The 15,397-nt window shown below is 39.7% G+C and overlaps 1 protein-coding gene across 1 annotated transcript in view; it reads left to right on the top strand.

Moving 5' to 3' along the window:
• Positions 1-7,863: 7,863 nt before the first annotated feature.
• aig1 (androgen-induced 1 (H. sapiens)) overlaps positions 7,864-15,397 on the top strand; it is a 28,899-nt gene continuing 21,365 nt past the window's right edge. The window contains exon 1 of the mRNA XM_080882281.1: positions 7,864-8,174. Within this exon, the coding sequence (XP_080738407.1) occupies positions 8,034-8,174 (141 nt within the window). The 5' untranslated portion in view covers positions 7,864-8,033. The remainder of the gene's footprint in view (positions 8,175-15,397) is intronic.

The following is a 15,397-nucleotide window of genomic DNA, read 5'->3' as shown; positions in this document are numbered from 1 at the left end:
CTCACTAAAACTCATGCACACACTTTTTGACAGCCTGTCTCACACAGTAAGCCATCTTCTTTGTCAGATAATTACATCAATATGCTGCAAAACACACCGAACGTCCAAACGTGTGTTGGCACTTACACACTGACTTTATTTTTCGGCCCCTGAAGTTGCTGCTTGGTCATAATTCTCTGTGGATTTCAAGATTCGCCTCACACACAGGTTATTTGGTTCTTCTGATTAAAGCTGATATAAGAAGTACTGAGTGGCAATTCATGAAAAATGAGATCATGGCACATGACTCAAATTAAATCAGCCATTTACAACTACTTAGCATTAGTATTCACAGAACCTTCTATGACACAGAGATGGTTTTGGTGCCAATTCTCTCATCACATTGAGTATCGGCTAAAATAATAAGCATGGCCACAATCCCATCAAGCGAGTCATTTATCAAGCTTTAATGTACTGGTTGTAGTCCCAGACTGGAACTCTTAATCCTCTCTATTCATGGTCTGTATGCTCTGCTCAGTGTAAAGAAAAACAACCGTGAACAAGGAACCTGCTGAGTATTTATGGGAAGTTGTGAATAATCCATTACATAAGAGAAGTGAATACACACACACACACACACACACACACACACACACACACACACACACACACACACACACACACACACACACACACACACACACACACACACATGCAGACAGTCAAGTAGATGCCTTCAGCTTTGTGCTTGAGTTGAACTGTAACGCTTTGCAAGACAAAGCACTTCTATGACAGCTGAGTGATTACTAATGCTTACTCATACAAGGATACGCATATTCAACACACACACACACACACACACACACACACACACAGAGCAAGACCGCTCCCCCTGTTCCTTGCTGGTGGACACAGACACTTGCACATGCTCACATTTTACTAAGGCGTGGCCTAAGGGTTACGTAAAAGCTTGGGAGGGCAAAGGTCAAACCACATGAAAATATCGTTCAAAGGGGCATCTTCATAGGTGGTGTGATACTTCCAACAGTAATAGCACCATACCAGAGATTTTAGGGCTAAACAGTGCCCCTTGCTGGTCTGTGATACACAGACACACTCAACCAGTGTCTTCATTGTGAACTTGGAAAAACAAGGAGTTAAAAATCAGTGTGATTATTAATAATTATGTTCATGATGTGGATAATGTTCTCAACTAGCATTCTGTTGACATCTATTTATATTCTTTACTGTTGCTGTCATTATAACATGACATTGTTCACCTATTGCTTCCACTTTTTAAGCCAATCAGAAAATGTCTAATCGTTCCCCACTTTATTTTTTTTCTATCCCAGAATTTTGTTTTCATTTACTCTCTTGTGGTGGATCATAACTACTATTTCAAAATAAAAGAAAGCAAGACAGAGAGTATCTGCGAAATCACCTGGACCTGTGTTTATTCTTCTGCAGATAGACCTTGTTTGGTCAAAATGCTATATACTTTGACTTGATTAATTGAATAATAATGTATTATTTAATTTACAAAATATTTGGAATTAAATAACTTTATTTTCTTTTTAATAACTCATCACACCTACTGGCTTCATCGAGCTTTAAAGATAACATAAAGTAAACAAACCTACATAAAATGACATTTTTAGGAAATAGCTAGGTGCTGCTGATCAAATGCACTTCCATAACTGATCACCAGTAAGTGTGAGCACCTATATAAAAAAAAAGGAGATTTTGTGCTGGTCCAGATGAACAAAATGTCAGAGGAAAGATATCAACTGTAAGCTTAGAGAAATTGCCTATCAAGATGGGAAGAGTTATAAGAGTTATTACAATTTCAAGTTCATCCTTCTACAATGAAAAGGTACAAGTGGAAACAGTCAAGACATTCACATATCTTCACATGAGTGGATGTCTCAGTTACTACTTCACCACAGACTGTGCAATTCTGAGAGAAACTTTAAAAAAAAAAACCCCAGGAGATACATCTCAGACCCTACAGGAATCAGGCGTCAGCATGTTAAAAGTTAAAGTTCATGGCTGTATAACCATAAAAAGACTTAACAAGTATGACTTATTTGAATGCATGACTTCTTAACAACAACAAAAACAACCTTCTGTAAGAATGTCCTTTGGACAGACAAAACCACAGCAGTGTGTCTGTGTTTGGTGAAAACCCAACACAGCATATCAGAACAAACACCTCATGCCAACTGTCAGCACGGTGATGTAGGGGTGATTATGTAGGCTTGTTCTGCAGCCACGGGACCTGGGCACCCTGCAGTCGATGAGTTGACCGTGAACTCCTCTGTATACCAAAGTATTCTGGAGTCAAATGTGAGGTCACCTGTGTGACATCTAAAGCTTAGCTCAGATTGGTTCATTCAAAAGGATAATAATGCCTAGCACACGAGCAAATAGAAAGAAGACAGAAGTCAAGGTGTTGCAATGGACCAACCAAAGTCCAGACCTGAACCTAACTGAAGTGCTGTAGCAGGACCTTAAGAGAGATGTGGGTAAATGAATCCCCTCAAACCTCAATGAACATAGAGAGGACCAATATTCCTCCACAACAATTTAAGTAAAGTAATCTTTTATATGTATAGCACCTTTCTAGATAGACATCACAAAGAGCCTCAGAGCAAAACACCAAAACAAATGCGAGCTGGATAAAGTCATTCAGATCTTACTGCTGTTCTACAAGTTATTTCAGGAAGTGTGGTTAGTTTTTAAACTCTGGAATATGTTGACTTGTTCTTACTTTCTCCCTCTTATTCCCCAACAGTCACAATAATGTTTCCACACTGGAATATTTTGGAGAGGAAAAGAGGAAGACAACAAGAACGAGAAAAGGGGAAAGAGGAAGCAAGTTTCTGCCAGCTCTATGCAGACCCTCCATAGAATTAAAAGTGTGTCTCCACAAGGCTGGAAACTGGCATCCTGGTACAACTGACTTATTTCCACAATGGGAAACTCACATGCCCCTAACACACTGACAGAAACAGAGCTATCTTTGTGAGGTCATATACTAACATAGTTTCCTAGAATCTTACTTTACCTTAATCAGTGCAACTAAATGCCACAGTCTACCCAAGCAGCTACCCCATTAATCTGACCTAAACTCAAACCTGAACCCTTCAACAGTGGGACCTATTATTCCAAAATGTTATACTTTTTTAGCTTTTTATGATTTGCTATTCAAAATAATCCTTACTTACCTTTTACTGGGCACAGATACAGCCCAGCAGTTCATTCACAAGCCTTATACACACAGCCACACACTGACACACATCCACACACACTCTCTCACACACTCAGAAGCACCAGCTTTTTCCAGGATTCTCAGGGATCTGTGAGGGTCAAAGTATTCCATCCAATCATTCTGGCATTTTCCACAAAACTCTTCCAAACCCCAAAACAAGCGGTATTAAGAGCTTTCTCCCATGGCAGCCATGGTTACTGCTTTGAGTTGCCAGTCGGAATAAGACACTGTTTTCAGTCACTCAGCAACGACGACTGAGGTGCCCTTTAGCAAGACACTCAATCTTTAAATATCTCGAGTGGAGTTGTTCTGTTAGCTCTGTTGTTGGGAATCTTTTGTGTTTACAAAAGATACTAGGAAAGCAACAATGGCAGTTGACAACAGATTTGTTCACACTTTGTTACTGAATCTCAAAGTTGCATTCACACATATTACTTGCATTTTAAATGGAACTGACTACTTGGATTTGGACACGTCTATCACTATGTTATGGTAATTTAACAGCGGAAATCCCAAATCTTCCCAAATCTGGATCATCACCAAAACATATTCAGTATTCCTTGTTCCAAGCCTTGGAGGCAGGCAGCTGGATGAAGTCATAATGTCTCTGGCACGACTAAATAAATGACTCAGTATTTTAAGAGGGGGCTTTACCAGTTTGACTTCAAGCTCAGACCCCTCCAATTTATAACAAGAAGCTTGCAACGTAAACTGGGGGTGCAGAGATCGACAGTTTTACCAAGTGTGAATGGTTTTACAGTATAAACTACTGTGTTGAGTCATACTTTTTTATGGAAAAGGAACTAATTGCTTTGGGCTCGACCTATAAGTATGGATGTATTGATTTTGACCTGTTTCTTATGAGTTCCCAAACTTGATAGATACACAAAATTAAATCACTCGTCACTACTCTTATAAACAAAGATGTCACAAATCAATTCATTACTCTTGCTGGTTCCACGGAAAGTATCTAGCAGCTAAAAGGGACTGGATTTTACAAAACCGTCAGTGCAGGCAGACAGTCCAAACAAGGTAAGAGGGGAAAGCTAACCATCATCTCAATGTCTATTCTGAACAAGGAGGAATGCTGAATGTTCTGGAACAGGAAGTGGACTTAGATCCACTTCCTGAGTTTTGGTGTTCCTTCATGGAAAACACAACCTCGTGGGTGGCTGTAGCTCTGGAGGTAGAGCAGATCATTTGCTAACTGGAAGGTTCATAGTTTAAACCCTGGCTGCTGCAGTCTGCCTGCCAAATATCCTTAGGCAAAAAACTAACCCCAAATTGCTCTCAGATCCACCCATCGAAGTTTAGATGTGTGTGAATGTTAACTAGAAAGCACTTAAGCATAGAATGAAGTGCTTGCATGAATGGGTGAATGAGGTAAAGTTGTACAAAGCGAGTTCTTTGAGTACTAAGGTAGAGTAGAAAAGTGCTTTACTGTATAAGAACCAGTCATTGACAGGTATTATTTCCATGTATAGCATCTACCCCTGTTTTTTTCCCCTCCTAACCACACTGTGGTGGAGAAGTACGTATTTCTGAAAAGGTGAAAACATTTGGTGACAAAATTGGGTTTCAGCTGAAGTTTTTATTAGGTGGACCAAACTGAGAACAAACCCCCATAACCTGTTTTTTTGTTTTTGGTCTTTTTCCTCATGCATTGGTACCAATCACGGCTGATGACCATCCTTCTATGAGCCTGTTTCTGAAAGGGAATTGGGGGAGTTCTTCCTTCCTACCATCACCAAGTGTTATTTAGATCACATGATCACTGAGGCTCTTGCTGTATTCTCTCTAGATCTTTACTCTTGAAGGTACTTTGTCACAAGTGCTGTTGTGAACTGGGGCTTTGCAAATAAAACTAAATAGAAAGTAACTCTAGGTCTATGACATGTAGCTTAGCCACTTAACCACCACAACCACTGGCTGTGTGGTGTAACCAGATGGGCAGCTATGGTGGGATAGATGTACAGTCACCTCTTGTGGTCACCCCTTGGCTAGTCAGGCTGACTGAAGTTTCCTATTCCATCATTAATTTATCTTCTTGCTGTGAGGTGTCAGTAATAACCTCTGTACTGTGCCTACTTATGTTATCCAAATGAATAGAAATTTTCAATATATGAAATATATGAGCTAAAATACTAGAATGGAGCTGCACATCCTGTTGACAAATCTCTGTAGGTTCATCATTAGCACTGAGTTCTTCACATTGTAATTAGACATGAAAAGTGGATCTTCATCCAAAGCATGTTATTTTTACTCAAAAGGATGACTATTAACACTAAAATTATAAAATGATGGACCCTTTGCAGATGTGTCACCAAGCCACTAAGTTCCTTTACAATTCAGTTTGGTAGTTTTTGTGTTGTCTTGCTGGCAGACAAAAAAATGAACAGATAAACAGATGGCTCTGTAAACAGAGCTTCACCACAACATTTGGCCTGGCAAAGGAACCCAAAAAGGGAGCCTTTTTAGGCACAAGTGTGTGGTCTTTACAGTATTTTGGCAGGTGGAACAGGCTGCTCAGTCACAGGCGTGACTTATGTTGCACTAAACACACTGAAACACATTACATGACAATCACAAGAGACTTGTGTAAGGTCTATCTGTTCGTGTGCCCATCCATCCATAAAGCTGTAAGTGCAGAGATGGCACAGCACTTCTGCCTGAGTAGCTGCTCAGCGTCACCATAGCAACAACATCACCTCTCTGCTCGCCTGCAGAGCTTCCTTAGATACTCTACATAGCTTAAATCAGTCGATTTTTATTTCAGCAACTGATTTATTAAAAACACACAGGTTTACCCTCCATCATAAAATTAGGTGACACACATTTACATTCATTATTTTCATTAAAGCTTAAGTATAGTTTAGAAGAAAAAAAACAATATTTGAAGTGCATGACAAACAAATGAACCAAGTCCACCATCAGGCTGGTGGAGACTCTTGAAAACCAGAAGGAGCTGTTACAGTGTAACTGGTAATGACTCTTTCACATCACTGTTGAAGATATTTGGTCCAATCTTAAGATTTGTATCACTGCCAAATTTAACTGCTGGCTTGACGTTCTTTGTATAAATAATTTTATGCCAGACGTAACAGGGACTCAAACCTTCTAAAAGGTCTCTCGTCAGTCCACAGAATATTTCCCCAAATGTCTTGAGAATCCTCAAAATGTTTTTTTTGGCAATTGTGAGACGAGCCTTTGTGTTCTTTTTGGTCAGCAGTGGTTTTCACCTGGGAACTCTCCCAAGGATGTCATTTTTGCCCAGTCGCTTTTATATTGTTGAATCGTGAACTCTGACATTAACTGAGAGAAGTGAGGCCTGTAGGTCTGTAGATGTTTTTCTGGTTTCTTTTGCGACCACCTGGATGAGTCACTGATGTGCTCTTGGAGTAATTTTTGGTAGGCTAGCCACTCCTGGGAAGGCACACCACTGTTCCAAGTTTTCTCTATTTATGGGTGGCGATTATGGATGGACATGGTGGTTTCACTGGAATCCAAAATCCTTAGAAATGGCTTTATAACCCTTTCCAGACTAACAGATGCTTCTCAGATGTTGTTGCTTCTTTAGATGATGTCAATGAAAAAGAATAATTCTAAATCAAACAGAAAATACTGTCTGACCATGAAGCCAGAAAAGGCCACACCTTTCAAAACTATTTCCTTGGCAGTGACAAAGTGCAAGGCGAAATTATGGGGATGCTGAACATAATTTCACCAGAGACACTTGGTATGGCTCAGGTTTTAAAAAAGAAAAAAGTATGTTAAACAATGCCATGCTTTTGTTAGCTGGCCCTTATAAAACCTAAAACCCCAGTCTAAGATAACGGCCATCACTACAGCAGCTATCAGCTTTTCACTTCAGCCTCTGTGTGATTTTTGTTTCACGTGTCGTATGATTTTTCATATGTGCATATAGAATCGATGGGTGCTGCCTGTTTCAATCAGCTGTTATTAGATGATAAAATTGCGATTAAAAAAACTATTAAAAAAAGCCCAAAATGTAACACCAACATACAATACTGTTGCAAATAAGAGACTAATGCTGCAGAAAGCCATAAATCTGATGATTTATTACACACAGTGGTGAAACAAACATTTTAATTTGTTTTTTATTAGTTATTTTATGAGTGCGCTCTCACTGCTGACACTTATTTTTAATATGTTGGCTGGTTGCACATTACAGCTCTGACACATCATAGGGCTACCATGACATAGTCCTGTGAAGGAGATGTGTCAGTTTGTTGGTATATCAAAGTGAAATTATTCATTCACTTATTGATTAAACAGGTATTCTTGGTATGCGTTTACTGTTCTACTGGCTTTATTCCCACTAGTTTCATCAACATTTTCTGCACCACCAGCTGAATGAATGCACAGTACCCGAACCTTTGGGTCATTTGTATCTCTAAGTGCAGATTGATTTTTATTTAATTACAATTTTATTTTGGATTTAAACTAAACTAAGCTTTGATGTGTTTTTTTTATTGTCCTAGTGTGCTTTATTCTAATATTCTTCAAGCTACGTGTTCCTTAAGAAAACAGCAACATACTGTAAGTCCCGCTATAACTGCACGGACTGTGGAGATTACACTCCTCCCCCTTTCATCATCACCATAACACGGAAGCAGTACACAGACAGTAGGGGGGCAGGAAAAGCACGGACAGGCAGGCAGGTTAAACCAAGTAAAAATACGGACACATAGAGACATTAGGGAGGTGAAAAAAAGCGCAGGCAGGTAGACGGACAAACAGATACAGGTGCAAAGCGAGCATCATGGCGCTGATCCCCTCGCAGGTTCTCCGGGTCGCCATCCTGCTGTCTTATTTCTCCATCCTGTGCCACTACAAAGCCTTAGACATGCCGGCACACCAGACCTACGGAGGCAGCTGGAAGTTTCTCACCTTCATCGACCTGGTGAGATTTCACGTCTAATCTGATCTCAACCCTAAACACCCCGGTGAAGTTACCGCGCAGCTCGAGGCGATGCACGCGCTGGAGAGAGTGCGCGCGTGGCGCTGCGATCACATTTAAATTCCGCCTCCTTGCGCTCTTTGTTTGACTCGATGATTCGTCGGCAGTGGCAGAGGGAGGGGTAAATTACACGGAGTTTCACTTGTCTGCAGTCGCGTTTGAAGCTCGCAACGTGGTTAGGTGCTGAGGTGCGTTGTGGGGCAGAAAGCTCTCCCGTCATAAAGGCTTCCCCTTTCGGGAGCGCGCCGCGGGTGCACCGAACCTTGTGAAAGCTTGCAGTTGGGAAGTGTCAGAAAAATGATGACGAAGGACTGAGAGGCTCAGAAATGACAGGGATGTGGGATTTTTAGTGCTCGCTGATTGTTGGACAAGAAAAAAAAAATCGGTAATAAACTGTCAATCAATTTCTCAGTTATTTCTTATGTGTTTTAAAGAAGTTTGAAACAAGCTGCAGCCCAGAACATATCTGTACTAAGAAAGTGGGATTTACACTCAAGTCCATTTTAGACCATAGACTATATATATAAAAGATGGACATAGCCACTGGGATGCTTGCACTGTTGGGCTAGATCAGACTCTAATCACCTTCTCAAGAACACGTTCTGGAAAATTCTCTTTTCTGACTTGCAGAATGAAATGATTTCTATAAAATAGACTTGATGTTTTATTCAGTGAAACTTGAAGCTATCTGCCAAAGTGCTTACCGAGGTCATGGAGCAAGGACACCGAGGGATGCTTTCGCATAGACTTCCCATAATCTCGGAGTTGTTTCGCACAGCACTAGGGTCAACTCCTGGTGGCCTTTATAAAGTGCCGGTTAAGGCATTTCGGGTTGATGATGTTGATCATCGTGCACACTCACGCTAATAGCAAAAGGGAATAAAAATATGATGGTGAAAATATGCATAAGTTATCTGTAGGTCCTGCTTGTGAACAAATTTTGCTTGTTTTAACTTATAAATTAGTTCTCCACTTTACAGACATCATACAAGACAGATGTAGTTTGGAGAAAGTGGCTTAAACCAGCAGAAGGTGTCTGTTGTTGTTGCACAAAGTCTTCTGGTTGCATAGAAGGCTACAGGAAAACATTTAGATTTCTGTGTGACCCCAGTAAACAGTAATGATATAACCTGGATTTAGGTAGTAATCGTTGTGACCGGACTCAAAAGCCACAACATAAAGACTGATACCTTTATCCACCCCTCATCAGGTGTAGATCATCACACAGGATCAGGCCCAGACAAAACACAAAAACTCCTGTACAGTGTCTGAATAGAAGATAAGTGCCTGCAATCACCTGCAAAGCTCAATGCACAGAATTTTTTCAGTGCTCAGTGTCCCTGTTTTCTCAGTGGCCAATCAAAATCAAGAAGAAGCTTGACCCAATGATATAAATTCTGTGTTAACAGCAAAGGAAATATGTTTAAGTGCTTAAGAGTGACCTCTCAGGGGCTAAAGACACATAATGTTAAAACTAGAGATGGTACGATACCACTTTTTTATGTCCGATACCGATATCATAAATTTGGATATCTGCCGATACCGATATGAATCCGATATAGTGTTTTTAATCACTGAAAATGTTTTTTAATATCTTGCTGCTTTTTGTATAAGTTCATACTCAAGTTACAAAAAACAAACAAATACTAAAGCCATTCTTTTATACCTGTATGCAAAAAATATACTGCACCCAAAATATTTCATAGTTCAGCAATACTGATCAATCTAATAAAGTTAAACTTACTCCATCCTTCCTATTCTGGTATTTTAAAGAGTAAACAACCTAACCAATAGGGTTCTAAAACTCCCAGCAAAAAAAAATAAAAATAGGGGAACCCCCCCACCCCCACCCCCCACCTCATGATGCTTAATCGACGTAATCAACTTTAATTTGATGCAGTGTGGAAACAAAATGCACAGAAATAAATTATTTTTCAAGAATAATTAAATAGATTCAACATCTTTCTTCAACAGAATTGCAGAATTCACAGATGGTACCTTCCCAAAGGAAAAAATACTATAGCTTACTAGGGTATATTAGACTTAACAGTTACTATATACAGTAATGGACTTCTATACATTTTTCATCAGATTAAAACTTTGGGTGTAAGATTCAGATAATTATTTATTAAAAGCTAGACATTTTAAATGAGAATAAGAAAGAAAAGTATGTCTTTGTGCCCCCTTTTCCCTGTTAATGCCTTATTGGCCCCCCTGGCTAAACTTTGCTAGATCCGCCCCTGCACAGTTACCAGCCATCAGCTGCGTAGGAAAAGATCCTGGTGTACAAAGTAATATTAAATAAATTCTAAAAACAGCTTATCAAGCTTAAACGTGCTGCTGTTGTTCAACCGCTGGTTTCCTCTTTCTGGTGCAAAGTGGGCCAAAAACAAACAAGAGAGACGGACTCGCTACAGAAAAGCCGATCAGCTGATCATTGATCAGTTTCATGATTGAAGTAGCAGCCCGTGTAGATTTTATTCTTGTACACTTACATGGTGTATCATAACGTCTCACTGTCCATTCAGTGCATGTGCTCTTTTTGCATCCATTTGTGCAGTTGTTGTCTTGTCACATTGCTAAACATATTTGTATTTTATTTGCTAAAAATGTGCAGAACACACATTAACAAACACAGAGATATAAACAAAAAAAGTAAGATCTAATTAAAACGTTTTTTTAGATGGTGCAATAATGTCATTGAAGTGAATTCTGTGGTTTATTCTTGCATTGAAAGCCTGATGTAATAACAGCCCTAATTCTTTTTTTTTTTTTTGCATTAAAATCTTTTGTTTTCTTCTCACTCACTTTAGTTTCCAAGTTTTTGTGATTCATCAACAAGGAAGCGCTCATGCTTCTTTTTGCTGCCTTTATGCTTTCTAAACGGGGCTGTACTGCGTTGCACATATACGATATGATATTTACCTGTGATTACCTTGTGCCTAAATATCTAGAAAGATATCTGATTAGTTTTATGATACAAAGCGCAGCATTGCGTTGGTAGCCAGACGTCATGAGAGTTGCCAGAGGTTAATCATCAGCCATTATTTACTTACAGTAGTGACTCTAATAAAATCAGTTCTCCTATAGAGATCAGTAAATCGTGTCAGCTGAGTTTTCATTTGTGTGGTGACTGCTGACAGAGCGATATTGTGTTTGTTTTCTTGTGCTTTAAAATGGTCTTTGTCTCTGTTAGATGAGTTTATTGTTATCAAACTTCTTATTCTGAATATATTGTTAATTACTGATAACATACTTTATATAGTTTATACTTTATATAGTTTATTATAGTTGCTGCCAGTCGAACAAAGCAATTGATTACTAAAACCTGAGGGCTGCAATGACGGAAGCTGAAGTTTTTGCACTGGTAATATTTACTTTGTGCTGCAACGCAAAATGAAGTGCTTGGGCTAAAGTACACCGCGTATTTCCTTCAATAGTTGCAGCACATGTGTCGCTGTGAGGCCATAAAATGTGCACAACGGGCATTTTGTCTCGGCGCTCTTTACTGTACTTGTAAAAGCTGCTTAACATATCAGCTGAGAGGCAGCAACAGGCCAAACATTAGTGTTCACAATCAGTTTTCTTGATTCTCAAGTGTTATTAAATTAAGGAAATTATGCTGCAACGAGAGGCACAAAACTGCAGACACACACAGCTCCCATTCATCCCGAACAATGCGCTCACACATGCACTCACAAAGAGGGACTTCTGTTAGAGGCCGGTTCTGTTAGGCAGTCATTCACAAGCACGCTTTAAAGTTGGTGTGAAGTCGCTATAAAAAGCTAACCAATTTTAGAGAAATATCCAGCCAGTGGTTGTCTTCTTTCTGCAATGTTTGTGTTTGTAGAGGAAGCTAGCTGACATTTCTTGTTTTGCGTGCACCGTTTGAGTTCTTGCTGTCGTTATCTAAATGTGGCTGGGATGTCGATGCGTTTGTTCATTCACTGGTTGACATCCATTGTTAAAGAAAAGTAAAACAACAACACATATCATATATAAAAATGCTCATGTTCCACTGATTGTGCTTCACAGTTTTTACAAATGTAATCGATTTTGGCCACTAGCCATATTCTTATCCCTGGCTGCGATGGCTCATTAATGTACAAGGTGAGGTGAAAAAAAGAAGCAAAGTGCAAAAGACAAAGGTGTGTCCTGGGTGATAACTCGGGGGGGGGGGGGAAAATGTCACCTCCACCCCTCCAACCTACTAATGCAGACTTTGGACGTTTCTAAAATAGGCACATTATCTCTCGAAAGCCAATATAAGGACACCTTGCAGGCTCTACAACATGTCAGGATTAGAATACATTAGACTTTACAATAATTGTTTTATATAAAACTTCTCTTTAAATAATCATTATAAAAAACATGTTGCAGTTATCAGCAGGTTAGGGGACCTTTTGTCGTTCTCATTCAAGGAAGTTTCCTAACAGAATATTCAACATTTCTTTAAATTAAATAATAGCTACAGTATATCCAAGTTGATGTGACATGTTAGACATGTTACGTGCCTACAGTGCTCTGCAGTTTAGCCTCTAAAATACTAGTCGGTGGTAAGGTTTCTGTAATGCATGGCGTCTCTTTCTGTACTTCAAATACAGGCACATGTTGGGGGGGGAGTTCAGAAGTGTACCTTCAAATTGCTGCAACACAATTTGCCCGAACCATCTGAGTGTACACGTGGATCAGCAGAGCTATAAAAACAAAAACAGCAGATGGCTGCGCTCGCTGATTACCAGTTAGTGCATTAGCATTACGAAGATGCCAGATGTAATCATGACCCGTTACATATCACATGTTGTTCCTCTGAAGAAATATCTTTGCACAAATCAGCACGCCACGTTTCTATAGCTACGTTTTTTGATAAGGTGCGCGTCAGGCAGCAGCACATGCTAATTAAATTTGCTCAGAACTGAATATGTCTGTGACTGATTGGCCTGTCACCAGTTATAGCCGCTCAGCTGAAACAGGTTTGTCTGGCCTATCGGTAAGTGGATTTCTAATTTTCTACTTGTAGTAGTAATAATAACAATAATAATAATCCTTATTTATACACATACCTACATATTTATAAATCTGTGGGATTGATCAATTTGGCATGAATAAACTTTAGTTTAGGCCCTTTTAAAGGCAAAATAATCTCTGAAGAGCATACCTGTGTCTTTGTGAGCATGGGAAATAGCTGTGTCATATTTTCCACATTAGCCCTCTTCCCCCAGTTAACTGTACCATTAAAGACCTGTACACACCAGCAGCCAGGAAACACACTGCACTGCAACATCTGGCTCCAGCGTTTGTGTGTATCAGTTTCTCACAAGGAACACAAAAGCCTCAAAATTGATGCAGTATTGATACGGAAACGAGGGCTTGAGTTTTAGGTCCATTTCAGAATTTCTTGTGTGCGTGCCTGTGAGTGTGCTGTTGCTGCTCATAGTTCTCATGGAAACCTATTATTTATGTAGCAGGCATGCTGCTTTAGACATGCTAGCTGTCTAAGATTTATATTTGCTGTCCACACATATTTCAGTGAGTAGACACACACATTTATTTAAGCTGCCCGCTGTAAAATGCCAGTATTCACCAGCAGAATCGTGTATATACCGAAGCACCCATAACTATGTTTTAAAGCCAAAATGCCTCTAATGACCAGCCATCATCACACCGGGCGATACCTAATAGTCTCAGAGGGAGGTTTGAGGAGAGGAGAGGTAGTCTGTGCCTCCTCTCCATCTTCCTCTGGAAGCGAAGGTCACATCCATCATTGCGAACATGTTGAAAGTGTTTCCTTACGCAAAGATGGGTAAAATATACAGAGCTGGTTTTCTCCTTCACCACAGCCCACTTAATGGAGATTCTATTGAAATCGAGCATTTGAAGTGTGAAGTATTTTTGGTGCATGTTGAAAGAAGCCACGTGTGGTTTTATTGAAATATTGTGCATCTCGTGAGGAATCGTTTTTGCACGCAGGTCACAGTGTTTCCTGCTGTTGGATGATTCTTTCATGTTGGACAAACACTCCAGAAGTCAGTTTGAGAGCTGTTAAGCTCAATTTTGCTCTCAGGGATTCATGCAGCAGTGCCCTTAGAGATTGTTCCAACTGTTTTCTATATGTTTTAGGTAATCAGCGACAATAATAGCCAGTTATAGCTGCTAGTTTCTTCACTGTACCTGCTTAAAGGAAAGCTCTTCGGGGTCTTTGCATCTTATTACGGCATGGCCTATTGTCATGTATATTTACCATTTTCTTTGCTCGATATACAGTAACTACACTATAATGCCTTTTAAGTAAGGTTCTGTTTAACACAGGAACTGTGCAGGATGTCTTTGGCATTTAAGTGTTTCAAGCCTGAGAGCACTGTTGCTAAGTGATGGGCATGAATTGGAAATATCCCTCCTCCCTTTTGCAGGCAGCAAATTATTTTTGTTCACTGGATTTCTGAATTAAGTTTAGAAAGAAAAGAGCAAAACCCACTGAAACTTTAAGTTATTTAAAGTGGACCTATAATGTTGGATTCCAGCTCCATGTTTTTATTCTTGGACACAAGAGTAGGTTTGATTAAAAATGACCCTTAGTTGTCCTAGCTGTTTTAGCTCCTCCCCCTTTGCCTGTTTCTCTGCAAACACTCTTGTGATAGGCTGTCCCTCACAAGTAGAAGGTTTGAGCAGCAGGTGGATGGAGCTTCCGTGCTCACAGCCAGAGCTGTGAACCTATGATAGAGACTGACCAATGTAGGCTTTTAAAAAACAACAATGATATTTAGTAATTAAAGTACTAATAAAAACCAATATCTTTCCTGACACTTTTTTTCTCAGACTCATATCGAAACATATTTTTTAACAGTTTTTTTTAATGTACTTCTATATCAGTCCTTGTTAGGATGATATCACAGTGCAGTTTTTTAAAAAGACTTCATTAATCTTAATAATCTTCACTTTCACAGCAAATCGCGGATTCTTCATTTGCGCTCAGCCCGACTCTATCAGCTGCTTGTTGTGTTTGTGGTTTTCCAAACACGAGTAACGCCAACAGTGAAGTTCCAGAGTGCCCTCTGAAGTTGTACTATGAAGCAAAATGAATGGCTTTGCGAGCATTGTTGAGCTTTAAGGCAGAGTTTCGTGTGTGTTTTTAACTGTGTAAATCACCATGGCGACCTCTGCTGAAC

This window comes from Rhamphochromis sp. 'chilingali', assembly GCF_963969265.1.
Source record: "Rhamphochromis sp. 'chilingali' genome assembly, chromosome: 5".
NCBI lineage: Eukaryota > Metazoa > Chordata > Actinopteri > Cichliformes > Cichlidae > Rhamphochromis > Rhamphochromis sp. 'chilingali'.
Note: the sequence above shows the minus strand (reverse complement) of the source record. Positions and strands in the feature narration are given on the sequence as shown.